At 31.9% G+C, this 20,087-nt stretch overlaps 1 protein-coding gene across 1 annotated transcript in view; it reads left to right on the top strand.

The window, feature by feature from the left end:
* The window catches only part of LOC118190138 (dual specificity tyrosine-phosphorylation-regulated kinase 1B-like), a 226,210-nt gene that overhangs the window by 164,977 nt on the left and 41,146 nt on the right, over positions 1–20,087 (top strand). The window contains exons 3-6 of the mRNA XM_035360827.2: positions 5,893–6,078; positions 6,730–6,895; positions 13,469–13,755; positions 18,597–18,743. Coding sequence (XP_035216718.2) covers positions 5,893–6,078; positions 6,730–6,895; positions 13,469–13,755; positions 18,597–18,743 — 786 coding nt within the window. The remainder of the gene's footprint in view (positions 1–5,892; positions 6,079–6,729; positions 6,896–13,468; positions 13,756–18,596; positions 18,744–20,087) is intronic.

Here is a 20,087-nt window from a genome sequence, read left to right as displayed (position 1 = left end):
CGTTGAGCTTCTTCCTCTGTACAGTTTTTGATATGATGAAGCATAGGCTCATCTATAAGCATAGCCATTTTCAATATTTCACTTTGCATAACTGGTTGGGCCACTCTTTTCTTTGAAAACATTATGTTCAGCAATTCTTCCATGCATACAATTTCCAGAGTTGATGCTTTCCCAACATGTTGCATCATTTTTAACAAAAGTTCCAGAGCTTTTTTCATCTCGATTTGAATCTGATAACTTTTTATGTTTATTTACACATTGTTCTTTCTTCTCAGATGTGGTTTTTCTGCTAGTACATTGTACAGGAAAATTAGATATGGTATCTTCATCCGAGGAAATATTTTCATCTGGAGGTACATATTCATCATTGCTGAAAACCAATGTCTTCATGATTATCGTTTTTGGATTCATTTTCCAATAATTGTTGCATATATTCGGGGGGGCTCGCTAACTACTAATTTACGCATATTTCTTCCAGCCATTTTCACCTAAGATCAAATCCCCGCGTATAACCAAGGTGGCAAAAATCGAACGGACTGGAACACTCAAACTATCTCCAAGGCAATGCGAAAAACCAGTTGTGCAGTCATAAAGAAATGTGTACCCATTAGACTACCACATTGGCTATGGTAGTATTGCACCACATTCCATTCAATAGGCCAAAACAAAAAACATCAGAGAGAAAACATACCTTGAATGCACTAACCAGAGGTGTTTTTCCCATACGGAATGATGATGGGAAGGGGAGGGGTCTGCGACACTGGCTACTACAAACAAAATTCGCAGCTGCTCTTCTGTTATCAGTAACGATTTTCTGACCTAGAAGTATTGTTCTGCTTACATCTAGGAAATGGAAAGAGGATTGAAGAAGCTTTTCCCATTCCAGAAAACATTAAATTGCAAATTTAGTACTTGTGATTATAATGGGGTCAAAATAACCCATTCCACGATTTTAGGTACAGTCAAAAGTCGTTAATCCGGACTCGTCGGGACTTCGGCAATTCTGGATTATCGATTTTTCCGGATTATAGATCGTGAGTTTAAATCTGGTAAGATGGCATGCAGAAATTACAAAATTAAAAATATGAAATAAAGAACAATTATGATCTAAAGGGTATCAAAATTTACAAAAAGAAAAAGATTACTATTTATTTGTTTACTTTATTAAACATTTCTTTCAATGTAAGTTGTTTAAGTTGCTTCGTTTCATGTGATAATATTTTCTCTTTAATTCTATTAAACAGACATAATTTCTTGTTTAGTTACAAAGTTCCGCTGTTCAAGTAGTATAATTGCTGTGTCGAGAATACCGACTAATTTGTTAATCGAAATTTTTTCGTTTTCAATAACCTCTGTCACTTTCTTCACTATCGGAAGCGAAATATAATGACGAGGAACTTGTTTTAAATCATACCAAAGACGGAGTACATCGAGATGAAATACTACATTTAGTAAGTAATTATAAGCCAAATAAAATAAAAATATCTGCCCTGAAGATAAGGATAGTGCTGACAGATCAATTTCCAATTCATAGCGCACCCCCGCGTTAAAAGATAAACAAAGTTTAGATAAACAAATGTTAAAGTTTAGATAAACAAAGGATATGCCTTTATCCATTTTTTGCAGCAATTCCACTTTTTGTTTAATGGACTTATACTTTCGCTTTGTAGATCCTTTTTACATATTAATAAATATATATCAGAAATTCTATTTGACATAATCGAAAGTTCAAGCTTACTTTTATAAAACTGCTCTAACAGTCTGCAAAAAATAATAAGCCGAATCCAATTCGAAGATTAAGGAACAACGCAATCTGCAACATTAACTGAATTAGATAAGTTTAGCTTAGCTTATACCGTCCGTTATACATTAAACGTGCATTCGTAAATGTATTTTGCGCACACGCAAATTCGCAGCCGTAAAGGTCTTACGCGCATGCGTCAATTTTGATTAATTTATGGAAGAAGTCTAAAATGAAATTAAGCACATTATGTTGATGTGGCAATATTCATTTTTTCAGATGTTGGATTTTTTTTTTTTTTTTTTTTTTCCTTCACCATTTTGCTTCTGAGTTTTTTGACACAAGTGAGGGATTTATGACTGAAATTTCCACAAGATAAATATTGGGGATAAAATTTAGATAAATAACAAAATCCATTATAGTTCTAATAGTATTTGGATATCAGGTAATTACTGGAATTTATTGAGAAATTTCTTTTGTTACTTAAAACTAAAAATGTAGATTCTTGACACTCAATCTCACATTTTAAAAAAGAAAGAAGGTCAGAAATTGTAACGTCACATTTTTGAATTTATATTTCTCTGAAAATCCAAAACAAGATTTTCTGGCCATAAATTTAAAGCAATTGAAATTAGTGGGCCATAGGATTTTGAATCCTGTTTGAATCTAAATTTCATATAGCAATACATTAAGCTCATCAAATAACTTTCGCAAAGCTGGAACATTTGAAAAATTTTTAACACTTTGCAAGTTTAAAATTGTACTCATAAGAGAGTCAGTGATTATATCTTTACAACCAAAACAATCTTTAAGTAACTTTTACTGTCATAATTTTTATCAGTTAATTAAAAACCAGATATTACAATTAATGCTCCTTCAGTCAAGTATGTTTTTTTAATGGGTAAACTGTTCTATTTTTAAAAGTGAATCATTTAGATTGATGGTGTTTCAAAATGAATTCCAAAAATTTGTTCCAATATTTCAGCTGTCCTGAATGCAGTTTGATTATTAACTTATAAAGTTTAACTGAAGAGGGTAAATTTAAGCTAACATTCAAAGTACTTAACAGTTTTGAAGATGTTGACAAGTTATTAAAATTCTCTTTCTGTTTCCATAAATATTTAAGTTTGTTAGTATACCTGATACATTTTTCTTGTAATAAGTACTAATGTATTTAGTAATAAATACTAACATTTACTTCTTCCTCAGTTAAGTTTACATCGATGAAATGTTCAGTTTGAGTATTCATTTTTTTAATTAAAATTTCCAGATGTTCATCTAAGATATCACATGTAACATTTTCATTTTCTAAAGCAACACTAGTTCTTGAAATTAGTTTCTTCTTTCAACACTATATTTTTGTTTCAATTTTTCAAAATTTTCTTCAGAAGCCATGTTTTCTGCTTTAAAAAATTAATCAATCAAAGCAAAAATTATAAATGTAAAATGCTCACATGTAATCCTTTTGAAAATTGTTGAACTTTAATAATCCAGATGCAATAGCAATGAGAACGCCACACTAAGCACAATTCGGCTATGGGAATAAACTTACTTCCGACACCAAAATTTATGTAGGGAAGACATCATGAATAAGCATCACTATAATCATCATATTATTATTTATATCCTTATCTTCTAACTAATTAATCAAGGTAAAACAAAACTGCTTACCTTGTTCCAATGGGTTCAGCCAGGGCCACTGGATGAATTCTTCTCTGTGAATACCTGCAAAATCTTGAAGGGGATAATCCATAAATGATAAACTTTCTTAACACAAACATATTTAATGAAGACGCAAACGGTTACAGGATATTTACATAATGAAAAGGTTTAAATGTTTGCACGTCGCAGCAGCGTGCGATTTCTCAGTTCCGAGTTCTCGTGATCTCTAAGCGAGAGTTCATAGTTCGAGATGACGTCACTCAGCCATCGGATCTCAGCAAGAGTTGAGTTGCAACACATCACTACTTCATCCATAAAGCCTTTGTTATTATGGAAACATTTAGTTTCCGTATTTTTTTTACATTCAAAATGCTTGTGATAAAGCATGTAGATATGACATTTTTTGTGACCTTTACACCAGCAGCATCCATGGCAATCTGTCCAATTGTAACATTATTCAGGCGACATGGTGGTCTGTAAATAAGGTACATTAACTGGGTTACAACTGAAGCAAATCTACATGAAACTATGACACTAAGTGGAAGCAGACAAAGTGCAGCTAACTTTAAACACTAATCAACCTTATTAACGTCAGAGGTGTGTCAGACGTGCACGTCTGTTCTGTTCTGATCAGTGGCTGTTTGTCTGTAAGCAAGCAGCTGAGGCAACAACCAAGCTTCTGTTATGAGTCATGCTGATTATTTTTTTACTTCTCAGTTTAACTTGCACTAGACATAAAATCTGCATAAACCTATGGACGTGGCGAGTACGTAATGAAATGAAACTTAAAAGGAAGAATCAGTATCAAGCTAAATGTTACTAATATTTAAATAGAAAGTCAGTAATCTTTTTTAAAATATATGGGACTATTATAAACGTAAAATATAAATATTTCAAAAAATTTTATAATTTAATGCTAAATACTTGAAAAAATTTATGAAGTTGGTTTTATTCTTGAATTTATTTTATAATTAAGTTTATTATTAAATTAGGTTTATTAATAATTAAATTAGGTTTAATAATAATGCATCACATTTGCAGATTTATTTTGTTCTTATAAATTACAAAAGTGATATTAAAAAAGTAAGGTCGAGTGTAGATAATTGCTTATTCAGTTCATATTTGCTGATAGCTCCTTAATTTTTTTTCATTGGTTGTCCTTAAAATTCCTTAAAAATACTTAATTTCCACATGCAGAAATGAGTACAAACCTTTTAAAAGTCTTACCTCACCATAGTGATTTCCTGCTTAGTGGATAGTACAAAATTAAAACCCATGGTTATTTTTAAAAGAAAATGCCAAAATGCAATTTTCCAAATGTTCATTATGTTTATGAGAAAGCATGGATGTACAAAAATGGTGTAAAACTGTGAATAAGAAATGTGTGGCAAAAGCATCCTGTTGTCTTAAAGAATCCAGGAAGTCTTTTAGTTGAGACATATTCAAAATTCCATCTAACGGACAACACAAATAAATAAATTGTGTACAGACATTGTCTTTATTCCAGGTGGATTAATGCCATTAGTTCAGCCTTTAGATGTGTATACCAATAAACCATTCGAAAGAAATTAAAAATAACAGAGGAATATGTGGATGTTAGAAAGTGAAAACACATTTACAAAAGGAAGCCAAATGTATTATGCCAGTCAAGAAATAATGTAATAATAATGGATAATAAAAGCATGGAATGAAGTTAAATCTCACAAAATTCAAAAGTCATTTAAGAAGTATAGTATATCTAACGATCTAAATGGAATGGAAGATGATAATTTATTTATAGATCAGAGTAACTGTAATTATGAAGATGAAACAGAATTCAATGATGTGCCTGAAGATACAATGGAATCAAATATGACGAACTTCTCATGTTACCCGATAATCAAAAGTTTGAAGTTCATAAGATATGAACTTTATGAACAAGCTATTTTTCTTGTAAATAAACATAATTTAGGTACATGTAAAAATCTAATATTCCCCCCCCTCCTCATCTTTTTCTTAATTTTAAATCTATCATTTTTATATCCAGCGTTTAACACGCACGTATAAATTTTGATTTTATTTTTTTGTATGAAAGTGCCCGTTATGTGCAGAATATACGGTAATTTATATCATAAGGATGAACAATGTTGCTGTGTTGTTATTTTTCAATGCTTTGTATTGAATAATTAATAAATTAAATTTATATCTGGTTGGTCTTAAACTTTTAGCTTCAAGTTTATTTATAGTCCTGGTGACTTATGTCAGACTATAGAATAAAACCGGTAAAGCCATAAATGAACACTCAGATCTTATCATTTCTGGTGTCAAAATTGGATTTTTCGAAACTGAAATATAATTTTGTTTTTATTAATTATGTTTAATTATTTGCTGTTATTACTGAAGCTTTGTGTTACATTTATTATAATATTATATGTAGCACCATTATCAAATGATTTCAAACATAGATTTACATGTTTAATAAGTAGTTCTTTACTTTTTGTGTATTATAGGTGTACTATGCCAAAAAGAAACGACGAGCTCAGCAATCACAGAGTGAAGATTCCATTAATAAAAAAGAAAAGAAAGTTTATAATGATGGTTATGATGACGAAAATCATGATTACATTGTACGTAATAGTGAACTGATAGAACGTTATGAAATAGACTGTCTTATTGGCAAAGGATCATTTGGACAGGTATTATAATTAATAAAGCTTTGCAGATCTCATCTCTGAGCTTGTTCTTAATTTTTGAATATAACTGATAGAACTAAAATCAGTCAAAAAGTTTTACAGGTAGTCATTTATTATTATGATCTTGTGTATTTCAAAATTTTCTGTATATCTAAAGCAAAGTTTATCACACCACCAAATTTATTATTAGAACTTTTTTTTTATAGTAAAATTCCAAAATTTAAAGAGCAAAATTTGGACTTAAAATTTTCATGTATACATTAAGGTTTCTTTTAGCGGTATTCTGGAGCATAGGCAGTAGTAGTGAGGTTCAGAAGTGTTCTGATACACTGTAATTAAAATCCCCTTGTTTATTTGATTGTGGTCAAAGAAAGAGAAATCATTTCTGAAATTATGAGATCTGTTCTTATTTATGTTAGATATTAAGCAAGCAAACTGTTTGTATGTTACTACCGCATCAAATGAGAGATAAAAGGTAGTTTTGTGTGTATATGTATACATATATGCACATCTATCATATGTGTAGTTTTTTAATATTATCTCTTACTTCTACTTTTGCCTTGCATAGTATGATGTGAGATCTATAATGCTTCATTGTGTATTGTCAAGTGTTATATATTATAGACTGATGTATGGGCTTTCTTGACATTTTAGGTTGTGAAAGCATTTGACCATGAGGAGCAATGCCATGTTGCCATTAAAATTATTAAAAATAAAAAACCTTTCCTTAATCAAGCTCAAATAGAAGTAAAATTATTGGAATTAATGAACAATGAAGAAGTTAGTGACACGTTTTATCAACAAGGAAAAGAAAAAATTGGTAATTTTTTTCCTTTTCTTTTCACAAACAGCTTTTCATTAATAATCACATAACTTGAAAATATATTTGAAATATGATATGTGTTTTGCATTAAATAAGTAATTATGTAATGTTTATTATTGATTAAGTAAATTAATAGATTGAAGTTGATTAATTAAGTAAATTATGTATTGTTTGAAATAAAGGGTTTAATATTTAATAAATGTGTAACTTCAATATAAAGGCAAAATTTAAGGTGCATTTCTTTTTAAATGTTAGAAACTTTGTTAAACATAGTGAAACTATCAGTGAATTGCCTGTTATTGGATAGAAATGGAGTAAATCATTACAAAAATTAAGAAAGTGTAACATGATTCGTATGTTATATCCAGTAAATGGAATAACTCAACACACATATACAATTTCAAAACTTTCTGTATGAGATTCTGAAGCAGAGGACCATGACCAAGAAATAAATGTTTTTTGGATTCAAAAAGGGCAATTGAATTTAGTTAGTGAATGATGTACATCAGGCATGTCATATTCACTGCCCAAATCATTTTTCTGTGGCTCTGCATTGACAAAAAATATGTTTTTATTATAGTGATGTATTTTTTTCACTTTCTTTACATTAATAAAAATAGGGATTATGTCGAATATCGAGGCATAGGTACAAACTGGGGTACTAATAAGGACTCTTGAGACGGTCATAAAAGTATTTTCTCAGCGAATTTTGATTCTCAAAGATATATTTGCCTCCAAAGTTTCTAGAAAGCTGCAAATTTAAATCACGGGCCTTCCATGTTTGGTATTGCACACCAGTGTGAACAGCTTTTCTGACTTACGAAAAGAAATAAGTTCCCAGCTGAGTATTGCTAGTGCAAACACCATGTCTCCAAATATCTGAAAGTTGATTTTAGGAAAAGGCACTAGTTGTTGGGAAAGAAACACTAGTTATCCATCTACTGTACAATCGTTATATTCCTCCCCCTTTTTTCAAAGAACTATATATCAGATAACATTTCATATATATTTACTTACTTTTCATTCACTTCATAATGAAGTATGGCAGTGGCTTTTTATTTCTTGCAGCCCACAAACTATTGTACACTGATGATTATTTGGTCTACTTGAGACATAGAATTTGACTGATGTAGATATTTGAATAGGCACTAGTTAGTGATAAGTGATTTCACAAATGATTTCTGCTGAAAAAGGTATGCAGAAATGCTACCCATGATGGAAAATGGGTAATGAAATATAATTCAAAAGTAGTTATAAAAAGTGAATTATGACAACTAAAGTTTTTAATCTGATGGGAAGTCCAGATATAAGCGTTGCTGTTTCATAAAATAAGCTAACAGAGGTGAGGATTTCAAAAATGCAAAGCAAAGATCTAAAATTAATGTTCTAGATGAAAACTGGTCTTGATTTTACAGCCATTAGTGGCATGGAAGTAAATGTGATGACAAACATATCTATTCTTTTAGAATAGTTTTAGGCCCCTTTTTTTAATAAAATGTAAGCATAGTTTTATTGAATCATTATGCAATAGAAAATATGCATTAATTCAAGAACATTAACATATTTATTGAAATTTAATATTATATGTGATATTAATTTATTTGGTAGTGTATGTGACATTTATTAAAAATTTCATTTAACCTGGGAGCATGTGTGCTTATATGAGCTACTCATTTTTCTGTGCTTTTTCGCTGGGCAAACACTGCATCTTCCCCCCCCTCTCCTGTTTCCAATAATTTTTTTTTCGAGTAAAGCAATTTATGCCATTCTTACTCTCATTTTCAATATCTATATCAGTATCATGTAAACCAAGGATGTCAAACTCGCGGGCCGCATGCGGCCCACAAGAAATATTTTTGTGGCCCGACCAATATATCGGCAAATAATAATATATAATAATAAAATAACATATCGACAAAGAAAAAAATGAAATGTTTACTGCTAAGTAATTAACGATAATTTATTCAGTGTTGTTAGATTACTCACAGTGAGCTGACACACACATTACTTAAATTACAAATGCGTGTGAGTAGCTTGTGTTCAGCTACCTTCGGCTTTTGGGGACACGTGCACTCAGAACTTGTACGCATCCTCCGATAGCCGAATGTGGCCGAACTCATGGTCTCAGTTTTCCAATCATAGTTTTGTACGATATATTGGTGCATACATGTGCATGCACTTTGCTTTATTATTAATTATTACTTAATTCATATTGTTACGGATTTCATAGTTATTTATTTAGTTTTTTTTTTTTTTTTTTTTTTTTTTTTTTTTTTTTTATTTATTTATTTATTTATTTATTTATTTAGAACTGTAATTAGATTTGCTTCATGTTGCCTTAGCAACGCAGACGATTTTTGAAAAGACAGCTGCGTTGGAAGGTTAAAAATAGAACAGCGCGTGCATTTAATACCTAATAAATAAATAGCTCGTAATTGCTGTTGCCATCCACAAAAATCCAGATATTTATAGATGTTTCCAGTATATTCGAGAAATTAATTATAAAGCTTATAAAAGCCGAGAACAAACAACTCATCTCAGTAGTAGCTGTAGTTCTAGCGAACTGTTTGTTTACTTAATGCTGTGATTGATTTGTAGCGATTTCGCTGTGAGATAGAATTAGTTTCTCTGTTTTGAATTGATTTTTGCTAAACATTTGACATTTTGTGATAATGTTAGAATATTTTTGAAGAAATATTTCAGAGCCTTGATTTATCTCTTGTGGAAAGAATAAATTTTTGTTAACTTTTTAACGTTAACCGTGTTTATTCCAGCCCTTTGTATTCAGTATGTCTATATCAAAACCAAGTGGTAGTAAAATTAAACAAAAAATCGCTGACGAACATAGAATATTCCAAGTAAAATGGGAATTAGAATATTTTTGCTGTGAAATAAAAGATAAAATAATATGCTTGATTTGTAATAATACTATTAATGTACCAAAGTTATATAATATTAAACGTCATCACGAACAACACAAATCGAAATATAACAATTACGAAGGATTAATGAGAGAAGAAAAGTTGAAAGAGCTCAAGTTAGTGAAAAAGCAACAGTCCATGTTTAGTAAAGTATTGCAAGAAAGTGAAGCGTCGGTACATGCAAGCTACGTCTTGTCCGAGTTGATAGCTAAACATTCGAAGCCTTTTACTGACGGTGATTTCATCAAGGAATGCCTAATGAAAGCTGGAGAAATTGTTTGTCCTGGAAATGTGAAGGCTTTTCAATCAATTTCATTGTCTTGAAATACAGTTGCGGAAAGAGTTACTGATTTAGCCGCAAATTTAAGTGATCAGATCAAAGCAAAATCATCTAGTTTCGAAAGTTTCTCCATTGCCTGTGACGAGAGCACGGACATTAGTGGTAAAGCTCAATTAGCAGTGTTTCTTCGTTCTTGTGACAAGAATTTTAACATTTTTGAGGAGTTACTGGAACTAATACCGATGCCTGGTACTACCACAGGAGAAAGATATATTTACTTGTGTTTTTGGACTTCTGCAGAAATACAATCTACCTTTGGCAAAATTAAATTCTGTAGCTACAGATGGCGCGCCATCAATGACCGGGAAAAACAAGGGTTTCATAGCATTACTAAGAAAAATCCTTAGTGAAATTCACGGTTCAAACATTCATCATATGCATTGTATTATACATCAAGAAGTTCTATGCATGAAAGTAATAAATATGGAGAATGTTTTGTCATATATAAAAAAAGTTATAAATTTTATAAGATCTCGAGGTTTAAATCAGCGTCAATTCACTGCTTTCTTAAGTGAGTTAGATAGTGAATATTCGGGTTTGTCCTACTATAGCAAGGTACGTTGGTTATCTTGCTCAAGATTCTCAAACAATTCTGGGATTTGAAAGAAGAAATATGTCAGTTTTTAAAAACGAAAAATCAAGACGTAAGTTTGTTTTATGATCCAATATGGATACAAGATTTATCTTTCTTGGTTGATATAACCAAACACTAAACTGATTTAAATTTATCGTTACAAGGAAAAGACCATATCACTACAAACATGCTTGACATAATTAAAGCATTCAAATGTCAACTAGTTCTTTGGGAAAAACAACTTAAAAATGAAGATTTGATGCACTTCCCGATGTGCAGCATGAACAAATCAAGTTTAGATGATACTTGTTCGTATCAAAAATACGCAGAAAAAATTGCAAATTTAACACCTGAATTTGAAACGAGGTTTAATGATTTTAGTTCCCTCGAAGACAAATTTCTTGAAAATACGCATATGAAATTATTTCCATGTTTGGTAGCACTTATCGGTGCGAGCAGTTATTTTCAGTCATGAAAGGTAATAAGTCTCCTATTAGAAACCGTATTAATGATGCTCACCTTGGGTCAGCGTTGAAAGTTATCACTGCAAACAAAATTTCTCCCGGAATAGGAAAGATAATAGCAGAGAAGAGATGTCAAGTATCAAGACGTAAACATTAAATTTTTCTTGTTGTTTTCTATATAAATATACCGGGTGATCAAAAAGTCAGTATAAATTTGAAAACTTAATAAATGACGGAATAATGTAGATAGAGAGGTAAAAATTGACACACATACTTAGAATGACATGGGGTTTTATTAGAACCATAAAAAGTTTACTGTTATCAGCCTTTTTTCTTCAAGGAAATGCGTGATTCTGGTTTTGTAACTGCTACCGTGACGGGTGAGAGGTACGCCGATATGTTACAAAATCGCATCGTCCCCAGCCTGGCTGATAAACACCAGCTGGAACGTACGATTTTTATGCAGGATGGCGCTCCACCCCATATTGCTAGACACGTGAAAGATCTCTTGCACGCGTCATTTGGTGATGATCGTGTGCTCAGCCGCCACTTTGTCATGCTTGGCTTCCCAGGACCCCAGACCTCAGTCCGTGCGATTATTGGCTTTCGGGTTACCTGAAGTCACAAGTGTATCGTGATCGACCAGCATCTCTAGGGATGCTGAAAGACAACATCCGACGCCAATGCCTCACCATAACTCCGGACATGCTTTACAGTGCTGTTCACAACATCATTTCTCGACTACAGCTATTGTTGAGAAATGATGGTGAACATATTGAGCATTTCCTGTAAAGAACGTCATCTTTGCTTTGTCTTAATTTGTTATGCTAATTATTGCTTTTCTGATCAGATTATTGCTTTTCTAATAAAACCCTATGTCATTCTAAGTATGTGTGTCAATTTTTACCTCCCTATCTACATTATTCCGCGATTTATTAAGTTTTCAAATTTATACTGACTTTTTGATCACCCGGTATATATATGCTTATTATTGTATTATTCGAAATAAATCTACGTTTCTATGAATTTTTTTTTTTTTTTTTTTGCGGCCCCCCTAAAGTTAAACCTTGTTTGTTTGGCCCAAGTGTACCTGTGAGTTTGACATCCCTGATGTAAACTAATAATTCATGATCACTTCCGTCCTCATTTTGTTCAATATATTTTTCAGCAGTTGATGCATCTTGTAGAGACATTAGGTTATTTTGATGCTGAGAGATGTGACAAATATGCAATCCCCTCACTGGGACGTAAACCTCGGACCTCTCGAATACGCACCGAGCATGCTGACCATTACACCATGAAGGCATGCTAAAAAGGCAGGAGAAATACCTTATATACTCCCCCTTTTAAAGAGCGACTGGGGAGAATCATAATCCTTCACCTTTTTTAGTTTGGCTCCACTGTAGAGATATTAGGTTATTTTTAAGGAGGAAATATGAAAAATGAGCAATGCCCTCGCTGGGACTCGAACCTCGGACCTCTCGAATATGCACTGAGTGTGCTGATCATTACACCACAAAGGCATGCTTAGAAGGCAGGAGAAGTGCCTTATAATCTAGTAACTTTTGCAACATTTACATTCACAAATCAACTATATTATAGTAATATGAATAGGTACTCTGGCTCTTTTAGACCTGATTGGAGTAAAATCAAGGTTTCGAATTAAAGCCCCAGTGAAACGACTTCAGAAACATAATGAGGTCTACCTCAAGTTATATGTGAAATATATATTTCCTATATTTCACATGTGTAATGTTGCTGAAAATGATTGGCATTACTTTTCAGTGCTACAGTAGAATATTAAGATTTTTCCAGGTAGTAGAGAAATGATACTTCCTGGTTTTAATAATTTATAAAGGATTAAAAACTAAAGTGTTTCTGCTGTTATCTCCTATTTGTAAGAAAATTTAATACATTGATGTTTAAATAAGATGGTTGAAATGCTGCTGCATCAGGCATTTATTTGCATAACAAAAGCATTCAAAATCAGCTTGATTTTAATGGATTTTCCTCCTCTGGTATTAAGATGATGTGTCCCCATGGTAAGATTTGTGATCCAGTTTTGGCCTTCATATTAAGTAATGAATTTTCTTAAAAATAAGTGGTAGGAACTCTGTTTCATGTTTAAGGTATATTGATCTTTCTTTTTATATTAAGGCTTAACTTCTTCATAAACTAGATACAAAATCATTTATTGTTTATTATTTCATGGTACTTTTTTCATTATGTCATAACCCAGAGTAAAATTTTTCATGTTTTTCTTCCCCTCAGTGCAATTGAAAAGGCATTTCATGTGGAAAAATCACTTATGTTTAGTCTTTGAACTTCTTTCACACAACTTGTATGACCTCTTGAGGAATACAAACTTTCGTGGTGTTTCTCTGAATTTGACCAGAAAATTTGCTCAGCAAATGTGCACGGCACTCATGTTCCTTTCTCATCCTGATCTCAAAATTATTCATTGTGATCTAAAGCCGGAAAACATTCTTCTCTGCAATCCAAAAAGAAGTGCAATCAAAGTAGTTGACTTCGGAAGCTCATGCCAACTGGGACAGAGGGTACATTTTAATATTTTTTACCTTTAATATTGATTTTTCAAAACTAAAATGTATGTGTGTTTTTATTTACTAAAGTATCTAAGTTTTTTAAATTAAAGTAATTAAAATAAAAAAAAAATTTGTATATATTTTTGGAAGTAAGATATGTTTTAAATTCAAAAATCTTAATTGTATTTAAATATTTAATATTTTAATATTGTAATTTAATATTTTGTGTATATTGTACTAGACAAATATCAAAGGTGTAGTTGATATTTGGTGTAATACATATTCTAAAAGTCCTTGAAAGGCAATATATTAAAAATAAATTTTATCATATAATGTATTTGTGTGTGTGTGTGTGTTTGTATTTACAGCATGTAATTCATTCAGTTCATGATTAAGTGAAACTTATTGTATATAAGTTGAGAATCTTTAATCTGTTTTCTTTCCAAGCTCAAAATTTTTAGAAGAAATTTAATGCATTAATGTTGTATTGGTGTTCTGTTTTACGAATTAATATTTATGATAATTTTCATTTTTTAAATATTATGATATAGCATTTTTGGAAAGCATTTAACATAATATTTTGATGGTTAATGTGTGAGCTAACATAATTTATTCTGAACATTTTTGTTATCTCAGTTCTAAGATGCTTATTATTTATACACTCTTAAATAATTTTTGGAATGTTAGTGTCAGAGTTCTATAAGAAAGCTACAAGTAGCATGGCAAAATATTGAATGCAGGTTTTGCCTTAAAGAAATCTTTTAATATCTATATAAACAGACCTTTTTTCTATTCACTGTTATGTGTATATAATAATTGAAGAATACTGGCAGTCATTTGTTCTGATTAATAGTGTGACAAGAATTTATATTATTTTCCTATGTATTCTTTTGCATTTCCCACAAGTGGAAGGTAGTTGACATCACAGCATCAGTCGAACAGATATTAACCCCTTCGCGCCGACTGTCATGTATACGTGCCAGCAACGAACACACTTATCTATCGGCCGACACGCAGGCATGCCAGAGCATTGTTGCGTTTTCTACCGACTGTCACGTATTCGTGCCAGTACCTTGGAACGTTTTTCAAACTATAATTTCTGCCACAAGATGGCACTGTATGTCCATATGGTTTCAGATATATGTACATTAGACCTTCTACTCGAAATGAGAGAAGCATGACTCACATACACGTGTTTTTGATTATATAAACAAACGGGGAACTAAATGTTTCCGAATGGCGTGATTTATGACGTCTCTTTAAATCGCACCTTTATTCGCACATGGTAGTTGTTTATTGTAAGTAGAAGTTTTATATGCACTAAAGCGTTGAGTATTTCGGTTTACAGTTCAGTTTTTAGAAAATAATTAAATCTTGTTAGACGTGAATTCTTTCTGTTTTTACCCTTTCAATGTCGAAGCGTCGAAAATGTTTAACAGAGCATGAAATAGCAGAAATGATGCAAAATATTTCAGATATTGATTCTGAAATTCTGATATTCTGATATTGATTCTGAAATATTAACTGAAAGACATTTTCCAAAACTTTGTTCAGAAGAGACTGATGAGAAAATGAGACGACGATGCTTCGTTTGTTCACATTCCCGGAAAAATCCTCCAAAATGGCAAATGAGTTATTACGAGTTCAAGGAATGTAACGTAGGACTGTGTGTAGATCCCTGTTTTAAAATTTTTCATACGAAAAGAGAATTTTAAGTAATATATATAGTTTTCAGATGTATAATGTTAAAAGTCATAAAATGGTGAGTAATTAAAATAAAATGTGAAAACTGCATTTAAACAAGAAATAAGGTAATTAAAGTATATTTATAAAAATATCTATAAAGCATAAGCCGTTTAAATACTCTATAGAGCATTATTAAACAGTGCGTTGATACTTCGGAGATTTCATGGATTTAGGCTTAGTAGCAAAAAAGCCCCCGGCCCTGGAGAGACGCTCACGGAAGACACTGCCGGCCTCCGCAATAAGCGCGCGTTTTCGCTACCCGGCTCGAAGGGGTTAAAGAGACATGAAACTTAACAGTGTTGTTCCAGGAAGAACCGTAAACTAAATGACTTTGTGGAAAAGAGATTATTAATTCTTATCACTGTGAAAATTCTTTATACAAAATTTTTGTAAAATAACATCTTTCTTATTCGGCTGTAAATAATATTTTAATGAAGTGAAAACATACACAAGAAGCTATGTCTGAACAACCATAAGTTAATTGGCCATGCTATTTTACAGAAAATGATTGGAGACTTGTGAAAGGGAACTGCTTGGAATACCAAGACACTTTTTAACATAACATTAGCACATGAGAAGTTTTAAGTTTTCAGTGCTGAACAGCTGCATATAGTATTATTGGTGGTGTTAAAACTTAGCCTTAGAATCTTGAGCAGTGGCAACATGTGCTGTGGATTGATGAATCTTGCTATACTATTTGTCAGTCCATTGGATGTGAAAAATGTTGGGTGAGCGATACTTACCTGAGTATACAGTGCCCAAAATGAAGTATGGTATCAGAAGCATAATAGTCGGGGCTATCTGTCATGGTTTGGATTCAGCCCTCTGGCTTTCGTGAAGGAAACTGTTAGCACAAAGGACATAACTTAATATTTAGACTAGTCTGCTAATGTTATGAAAATAGTATAATGTGATATCACTGCCATTTTAGGAAGATCATATTTGCATCCAAAGGTGCATGCCATACAGAACTGGTTTTCCTGACAAGAATGTTAAACAGCCTGATTGGCATGATCAGAACCCAGAATTCAACTTCGTAAAGTACTTACGAGATGCAGTGGAATTTCGGCTATGTGTCTGGTTGTGCAGCTGTATACTTGCAATAAAACTGGCTACTACTCATTTGAAAGAAAGCCTAAATTTCCATTTGTAACATTTTGAATATTAGAGGATAATCTTTATGATAGAATGACGTCTGTCACTGCAGCAAACGGTGGACCTACACCATATTAATTCCTTACTTATTTGCAGTAGAATCAACAAGTTTCTGAATACATATAGTGAGCCTTTAGTAGTTATATCATAATGTTTTAGTATTTATGGATTTCTGATTGGCCTACCGGCTATAACTAGAAAGCTCTGATTAGTCAAAGCAACAACCTTGTAATAAAAACAAAATAACACGCCGAACAAATATTAATTCAGAAGTCAAAAAACAAAAATCAGTGTTACATTTTCAAATTTCCACAGTACTAGTTTCGATAGTTTTACCGAACCACCATCCTCAGCTGCAAAATCACACCATCGTCAGCTGCTTTTGCAGTTGCAGCTGAGGATGGTGGTTCAGTCAAAACATCGAAACTAGTCCTGTGGAAATTTGAAAATATAACGCTGATTTTTGCTGTTTGACTTCTGAATTAGCAACAACCTTGTGTTTAGCAAAAGCTTAAGTCAAAACTATGTCGATTTAAAGGGCAAACAGATGCAGGCCCCTCTTCATCAGGAGCAAGGAAAACTGAAAATGCCAGTGAGTAGCAAAAAAAATGAGTGAAATGCCAGTGAGTGACCTTGAGACTTGACCAGTGAGAAAAACTTGAAAATACCAGTGTGTAGCAAAAATCAACGCAGAAAAGAAACACAGCAATATAAAACTTAAAATTAGGCAAAGCAACAGCTATTTGTTTGGTGTGGATTTTAATAAAGAAATTGGGCAAAGCAACAACCTTGTGTATAATGCAGATTTTTGTCAAGATTAAAGTACTGGCTAAAAATAAGATAATGATTGAATTATAAACCTCGATTGAAAACTAACAATCATATGTATTGTATGAAACACTGAGCTTAGTGTGTTTACATACTATGAAGTAATATTTATCATCGAATATTCCTGGTAATCTCAAAATCTAATAAAAATAGGCTCTTGCGATAAGGAAGCCTGAGCAAGAGATTAAGATATAAATCTAAAAGCATTAAAAATCCTTACTATTTTTCGTATGGTTTCATGGAATATAATAACTTTTGAGCCTGTTCTGATATGAGCTCTGAAAATAAATTTAATGCATATAAAATTCAAAAATAGAACTTTTTAAGGTATTTATTTATATACCATAAAATGCTATTAATGTATTATTATGTCAAGCAAAATATATATAGTTTGTACTGAAGTCATCCTGTTCTGTACTTTTTTTAATTAATTATGAACTATAATAATTTTATAACCATTGGAAAATTATTTCTACTTCTCATTTAAGTCTCTTTTTATATATATATATATATATATATATATATATATATATATATATAGTAAGTGAGCTAAAATATAATACATTATTTTCTTTTAAACCTATTTCAAGCAAAATAAAAATCTTAAAGGTAAATATAATACAACTACACTCTGTGATGAAATTTTTATGAGAACTGTCTACTATGGACAGTTCCCTCTAAAGTGATTATTGTTTTTGAGGGCATTAACAAGCATCAGTATTAAGCATGTACAGACATTAGTATTTTTTTGAAGCAGAAAAGATGAAAATTGAGCAACCGCCTTCGCTGGGAATCAAACCGCGTACCTTTCAATTACGCGCTGAGCGTGCAGACTACTACAGCACAAAAGCTCGCTAAGGAGGTGGGAGAAATACCTTATAAGCATTACCAAAAGTCATATTCTTTAAGCACAAACTATCGCAGCTATCTGAAATTATCTAGAATTGTAAGTGGTTGTATAGCGGAGATTTTTCCCATGCTTATTTTTAATTGTCAAAAAATTATTTTTTTAAATCCATAAAATATTGTCCTTAATTTATGAATATGTCATGAAATTTATTGTATTCGAAATATTCAAAATACTTACCTCTCTACATATTTAAAAATTTTTCACTTGTTTTCAGATTTATCAGTATATTCAGAGCAGGTTTTACCGATCACCAGAAGTTCTTTTAGGCATTCCATACGACATGGCTATTGATATCTGGAGTCTGGGATGTATTTTAGTTGAAATGCACACAGGAGAACCTCTGTTCAGTGGAGCAAATGAGGTACTTGGCTTTTTTTTAGAAGTATCATCATTTTATATACAGTCAGAAGTCTTTAATCCGGACTCGACGGGACTTCGGCGATTCCGGATTATCGGTTTTTCCAGATTATAGACCATCAATTTAAATCTGGTAAGATGACATAGAGAAATTATACAATTAAAATATGAAACTGTAATTTATGAAATAAAGACCAATTGTGATCTAAAGGTTATCAAAATTTACAAAATAAAAAGCTTAATATTTATTTTTTTACTTTATTAAACATTTCTTTCAACGCGCGCATGCGTAAAGCATACATTACGCATAGTCGAAATTAGAAAATTGCAACCAGAAAACTGTTTGATTTAAATCATATCAAAGATGGAGTACATTGAGATGAAATACTACATTTAGTAAGGAATTATAAGCTGAATAAAATAAAAACATCTGCCTGAAGATAAGGATAGTGCTGACAGATCAACTTCCAGTTAATTGCGTGCCACAGTGTCCCCCCCCCAGAGCAGTGCGAAATTGATAAGCAGATTTTGGAATTGTTAGAGAAATAAAGGATATGCCTTTATCCATTTTTTGCAGCAATTCCAATTTTGGTTTGATGGGCATCGAAACATGCTTTCGCTTTGTAGATCCTTTGGCAGCTCCAGAATTGGAAATTCTATTTGACATAATCGAAAGTTCAAGCTTACTTTTATAAAATTGCTCTAACGGTATGCAGAAAATAATAAGCCAGATCCAATTCGAAGATTAAGGAACAACGCAATCTGCAACATTAACTGAAATAGATAATTAGATAATTTTAGCTTAGCTTATACTGTCCATTATACGTTAAATGTGCATGCATAAATGTATTGTTCGCATGCGTAAAGGTATTATGCACATGCGTAGATGCATTATGCATTTACGCATGCGCAGAAAGTTTGTAGCTTTGATGTCCGGATTATAGATTATTCCGGATTATGGACGTCCGGATTAAAGACTTTTGACTATATTTTATTGTCTTTCTTTTGTATTAATATTATGTAGTATATAATTATTAATATTGTTGTGTGTATACAGGTTCGTAATGGATTGAATGCACATAGAACCAATGATAGTTTGATAAAAATTTTCTTTTTCTGAAAGAAACACTTTACAGTTCTGAAGCTTTCCACAAAAGTACTTACACGGCTCTTCTCAGTGTGACAAACTGATCATGTTCGGATAGAGCACAATCAGTAGTTACCATTTCAAACCACTAAGAATGTTTAACACAGCACAATGCTAAGCACATCTAAAGAGCAAAGCTCACACATAGTGACTCAGTACTTCAATTCTGAATTTATATAAAGAATTTTAAAAAAATAAAAA

The sequence above is a fragment of the Stegodyphus dumicola genome, chromosome 1 (genome assembly GCF_044657685.1).
Source record: "Stegodyphus dumicola isolate Sdum_Otavi_A_Nest chromosome 1, ASM4465768v1".
Lineage (NCBI taxonomy): Eukaryota > Metazoa > Arthropoda > Arachnida > Araneae > Eresidae > Stegodyphus > Stegodyphus dumicola.
This window is presented reverse-complemented; position numbering and strand designations above follow the sequence as displayed.